Source organism: Hippoglossus stenolepis, chromosome 15 (genome assembly GCF_022539355.2).
Source record: "Hippoglossus stenolepis isolate QCI-W04-F060 chromosome 15, HSTE1.2, whole genome shotgun sequence".
Classification (NCBI taxonomy): Eukaryota; Metazoa; Chordata; class Actinopteri; order Pleuronectiformes; family Pleuronectidae; genus Hippoglossus; species Hippoglossus stenolepis.
The window spans coordinates 17,554,779-17,560,896 of record NC_061497.1 but is presented as its reverse complement, the minus strand read 5'-3'; the positions used below and the strand labels follow the sequence as shown (position 1 = coordinate 17,560,896).

Here is a 6,118-nt window from a genome sequence, read left to right as displayed (position 1 = left end):
CAAAATGAAATATCATTAAATGTATTAAATAAATTAGTATAAGAAAGCAAAATACTCAAGTATGACATTTGTATTATAGCCATTAAAAGATGTTGGATGTATTCATCTATTATTTATTCGTTACTGTAATTGTATTTTAGTTATTGTTGTATACAATTAACTATTTAAAGGATTATATTTAAAAAATGCCTCATCAATGGTCTGTTGTTATGGCGATGTGAATATTAACAGGTTCTAATTTTAGTATTTTAAGGCATTTTAATTTATGTTTATTGAGATGTTGAACCTGAAAGTGAATTCTTGACCGTGGAAGCAGAAGTTGATAAAACAACCTCATTACAAGGACTTTTTAGTTGCTGTCCTGAAATATTTTATGTAATTAAATAACATTTACCAGGGTCTTCTGATGAAGACCATGTGATACAAGCCAAAGCTACTAAACAGACCATGTTTTCAAGGTTACCAATTAAATTTCCACCAAATCATATCAATCTCTTTTTTTTCTGTACGTGATTTAATTTAACAATATGCACCCATTTATTATATTTATTGACTCCTGTCCGTGTGTATCTGCAGCCTGTGTTTTCCTGTGTGGTTCAGAGCTGTGGCTGCTCATCTGTTCCTCTTCTGTCTGATGTTCTCTGCACATGTTTCATAATCAATGGACAGAAAAACCTGAGGTACTGAAGCTCATGTGTCCTTTTTACCGTTAAAGGTCAGTTGTGTTCTTAAAAGGAAATAACATAATTTCTCTGACCTTTTCATAAAAGTGCAGCCCAGTCACACAAGTCGTCAGTGTAACGAAACATTTTTAAGACTCGTAAAACCGTCCTTTCTCCACTGATGCAGTGAATGCCTCTGTTATCTCACAGGATTATTAAACAGCGGGGTTTTCCGGAGCAGAGTCAGTCCAGGATAACAAGTCTGTCTTTTCACTTTGGTCACGACTGTCCTTGCCAAGCCAGACGAGAGCCGGGGACCGAGCCAGCGCTTGTGATGAGTCCTGCCACAGGACGTCTGTCATGAAAGCTCGTCTCTCTGTCCCCCTGTCCACACAGAGGTCAATCACAGAGGTTACAGTGTCTTCTGGCTGAATGATCCCCCTGTCAAAACTAATTCACATGTACAAATGTTGATGAGCTGTGTTGGAACAGCATCATTCCAGCAATCTGCATTAAATTCCGCATGTTTCTCTGTTTTTCCGAACACATAATCCTCGTTGACATATTCATCGTGTGCTAATGGAAACCGCTTCCCCTGCAGAATATCGCCTGTAGCTGCAGACCTTGAGCCAAAACCTTTTTTGACAGAGCTGAGAAAAAGGGTGGACGGTTTAAAAAAAAAAGTCATATTTTAATCATGAGTCATTGTGGATAACGTGAAAACCACTGCAGGGACCCCTGCCTGGCTGTAAGAGATACACAACTGAAATCCTCAAGAGTACAGTACACAGCACATCCGTGGAGGCTCTTAACCTTGTTACAGCAGCAGCTGGTCGGCAGCCAAACCGTCTCAGGCGGAAGCAGCTGCCCGGTCCTGTTCTCCTCAGCTCTTCAGTAACACACACTCCGGTGCTCCTATTGAACATGTCAGAATGGAAACTCACTTGTTTGCTTCATCTATTAACACCAGTTAGAAACAAATCGACAACTCAAAGGTTCAGTGTGTAAGATTTAAGTGAAAAGGATCTACCAGTATTGGCTGAAATTGAATATAGAATAGTCCTAGTGATGTTTTCTCTAGTGTGTTTCATCTTAATTGTTGTTTTCTTTAGCCGATGGGCCCTTTATATGTAAATACTTTATATTTAAATACTTTATATTTACATTGGGAGCAGGTCCTTTCTACAGAGGCCGCCATGTTTTTTACAGGAGCCCAGACTGGACAAACTAAACACCTTTTTTAGTTTTTATCACAACTAAAGGCTGCCACAGGTTCTCCTTCATGTTTGGAAGTGGGGGGGGGGGACTTCACCACTAGATGCCACTAAATTCTACACACTGAACTTTTAAATGCACAATTCTTACGGTCAATTAAAGGACCAGAATGATTTGGTTTAAATCTAAATATGTGACAAGAGTCTAAACTTTATTGTGTAAACGTATTCATCCAGACAAGCAATCCGGCCTGAAGGTTAACCTTTAGTTGAGCCGTAGTGTTTTATTCTGCTGATCGTCTTTTGTTCTTGTTGCCACAGCTTCACTGTTGCCGTGGCTGCTCTCCCTCTGCTCCATGTTGCTGCAAATAATGAAGGGAAAGGTTTGTCGTCTTTGTTTTAAAAAACACATGCCAACTAGAGCCTCCAGAGATGTGAGGGCAGACTGAACAGGTGAGCTGTGAGAAGTATATAAAGATATATATCCTCCTGAAAATGAAGCCAAAATTCCCCCTTATTCAGCCACCGCCATCTTGCACTTCTGCCGTCACAGTCAGGCACGCATTTGACCAATCATGAGTCAGTTGTCAATCATGACTATCCACCCTGTTTTTATATCAGCAAATTTAATCCAAACTTACCTGAAAAATGAAGACTTGAATGTTCATTTGCTAACAAAGAGGAGGCAGGGTTTATGACCTATACTGCAGCCAGCCACCAGGGGGAGATCCAGATGATTTGGCTTTACTTCAGGAAAGCTGTCATGTCGTACATCTCTATTTACAGTGAAACTAAACATCAAAATGGTTCTTATGCTAACACAAATCTTGGGACTTACGTTAACTCACAGAAAAACATTCTTCATCTGAGGATGGTGATGATTTTGTCTTTTTTTCTGATTTATCTCTCATATTATCTAATATGTTGAATAAAGGTGAGTGAACACAGAACCCACTTTGTGTCTCTCAGACTTTCTGCGTCTTCGATGACTGTTTGGATTAACTCATATTGACTTGCCTGTGGAGCAGTGGCCCACTTACCCATTTCACCAAACATCTAAATCGCCGTAAGGCCTTTTGTGCCAAATCCATGACGACGCCCAGACTTGAATTTTCCAAACTCTGCCGTTGCTTCCTCGTGCCTGAATGAACATGCACTTAAACCAGCGGCAAAATAAAATATATTTTTACTAGCTGGCCAAACCTTATAGTGCACATACATATTTAATATGAAGATGGGGGGTCTGGTCTCCTCTTTTGTTCCAGTCTTGCTGCTGTCATTTCTTTAAAAGCCTCATTAAGTCAAAGCAATATCCTGTTAGTGATCTTCTTGTCTGAGTGCCAGACGGCCTCGTGTCGCAGGGTTGTGCACGTCATTCCAATCTCCTCATTATTTGCAGGGAAATACTCGACTCATCTTCTACTCCGGATGAATTTGCCTTCTTTGCTTTGACAGTGACAGTGGAAATTCTGTTGCACCCAAAATGCCATAAACAATTTACTGGTTTTATTTTGGTTTGCAGCTATTATGACTTCACTGACATTGAAAGCCAGACAGTGTGAGCTGATGGCTCCACCGCCTCCCAGTCTGCTCCGTCTCTTCCTCAGGGAAACAGGGTCCAGCTTATTCCCAACACACTCTGCATGAGCCTCTGAGCACCGTCTGTGTTCTCTCAAACAATATTTAATTATTTGCAGGTCATCTTAAATATATTTTGTCCTCCTTCTTTCAGCCTTGTTTACTGAATAACCACATGTAACATATTGGAGGACGGACGGCCTGAAGAAATGCAGACTAAGAAAGTTACAGATGCGGACAATTTCATTCTTCTCCTGGCATCTCCACAAGCCTTGATGCTTTAATCACATTCATGTGAGTGGAAATTTCTGCAGTTGCTGCACTCGCTGCCAACAGAGCCACAGGAGCTGTGACAGTGGTATTCAGCGAGGAATGTGTGGAATAGAGCTGCTTATCATAATTTTTTTTACCCGGCTCCAGCCTCCCTGAAGAAAATCTCACCCAAAGCCTCCTTTTCAGAATTTAGTGCCTGATCATTGCAAGGATTCAAACTCGCGGCTTCCTCTGAGAATTCTGTGTGGCTCAGCCGCAAGGGAGATAAGACAGCCCCCTACACACACAGATTTGTAAAGCTATCCTCGTTTGGACTTTACATTGACTTACATTCATTGTGGGCATCTTAAACCAAAACCTTATCCCTAACCTTCACCTGACAACAATTCACTTTGACCCTAAATCGTAACTAGGACCTCAGAAATGACGTTTTGCCTCATCATGACCAGGCTTTGGACTCCATGAGGTCCTCAGGTCCTTCTGGAAAAGGTCTGTAAGAGGTAAGAAGAACAAGTACACACACTCATACATACTTAGCACTTCACTGGGGTCTCAATGGCAGCCACATCTTATTTCTGATCCACCCAATTACAAATCTCCACGAGCTGTTCTCCTCCTCGGTTAAACCAAATACATCCTTAGACTGAACTCTCATTATTCTTACCATATTTAATCAGTCTGACATATAATGAGGGGCTTTTAATCAGTAAGAAGGAAGATGAGCCATAGAAAGTGTTGCTCCTGGTCAGTATTATTTTAAAACAAATATATCCCTGTATAGCAGCCAAATGACTCATTATTCTTACAGTCTGTGATGAGTTATGAGCGGGGGTTCAGAGTTAAGAATGGCAAACAAGGTGTACTCATGGTACATATTATAATTTTCAGTTTTGAAGTCTTTCTATCTGGTTTATCCAGAGGTGAAAAAACAGAGATACTGTGGCTTATTCCTCTTATTGTCTTATTTTCACCTTTGTTGGAACTATCTCCAGAAGTCTAGTCTAGTTTCTGGAGGTGAAAGGAAGATAAAAGCCCCTTCGAACTCACCCCACTCACACACTTGTGAAACATGCTGATTAATGGCCCTTACATCCTTACATCCCTGTTTACAGACTGTGTTGACTCCGGTTTCCTCCCCTTCGGTTGCACTCTGGACTCAGCAGTCTCTCAGCTCTCAGAGACCTGCAGCCTGAAAGCGGCTCGTCTCCCCGGGCTGCTGACGCGCTCCTGTCTCATTTGTGCTGGCGTATCAGATAATCGCCCCAGGGTGTCGCTGCTGGAGGAAGCATCAGCTTTTATCCCACTTTGAGTGAAAGTGTCTCAGCCGGTAGCCGAGGGGGTTTAAAGGGAGAGCGCAGGTGGAGGACATGTCTTAATGTGGTGCTGAAAGGACAGCGACGAAGTGGACAGCTCCTTTCACACTTCATTTTGACACAAGGTCACAGGACTAAGGAAACTGCTAAGTTTGGTTTATTAAAAGGTGAATACAATATTTTTTTAAATGGGGAAAGTATGCATCCAAAAGAACAGGTAGATATTTGTGTGGGTACTTGCACTGATATAGAAGCCACAACAATTTACTTGGCTTTTGAAGTGTATTTAAATGCATCTAAAGTTCATCTAAACCCTGATTATCTGTGTCCATATGAAAGTGTCACACCACTGCTCCTCTTCTGCACATGTTTGTGTGTTTTCAAAACCTCAAAATGAACTGAACATGAATGAATCCGATGAATTGGACTAATTTTACTCATCTGGCTCAAAACCAAATGGTACTATTTTGTATCAGGCACCACAGCGACTGCAGTGCCACCTCAACTCAACTCCTGCCTGACTGACTGCTCTGGTTTCCTCACACACACACACCAACACACGCACACACACACACACACACACACACACTCATACTCACAGACACACACACACACACTCCAGTTCAGCTGCACTTTCACCGTCTCTCTCTGTTCCATACTTGCACAGGGGACTCCACCACCATGGCAGAGCGCAGGGAGAACCGGGACCGGGCAGAGGACGACTTGCTGCCGGTTTACCTCGCACGGCCCGGCACGGCCGACCAGGTCCCCAGGCAGAAATACGGCGGCTTGTTCTCCAGCGTCGAGGGAGCGTTCGAGAGCAAAACCATCGACTTTGACGCGCTGAGCGTCGGACAGAGGAGCTCCCGGACCCCGAGGACCGGCAGAGAGGAGTCGAGGAGCCCGGCGAGGGACGACAGGAGCAGGACCGGTTCTGAGAGAGGAGGAGGGAAAGAGTCCGCCCGGGTCGAGATAAGAAGCAGCAGCGGTAAAGAAGTGTTGCAGAACCTGGAGGATGAGAAGGTGAGGAGGCTGAAAGTTGATGAAGTTGTCCGCACTGGCTGCAGACGGCTGCCGC

At 43.1% G+C, this 6,118-nt stretch overlaps 1 protein-coding gene across 2 annotated transcripts in view; it reads left to right on the top strand.

The window, feature by feature from the left end:
• The first annotated feature begins 5,672 nt into the window (after positions 1 to 5,672).
• The window catches only part of dpysl3 (dihydropyrimidinase like 3), a 38,408-nt gene continuing 37,962 nt past the window's right edge, over positions 5,673 to 6,118 (top strand). The window contains exon 1 of one of the 2 annotated variants that reach the window (XM_035178218.2): positions 5,673 to 6,063. In XM_035178218.2, the coding sequence (XP_035034109.1) occupies positions 5,722 to 6,063 (342 nt within the window). In that variant the 5' untranslated portion in view covers positions 5,673 to 5,721. The remainder of the gene's footprint in view (positions 6,064 to 6,118) is intronic. The other variant, XM_035178219.2, reaches the window with a different exon arrangement.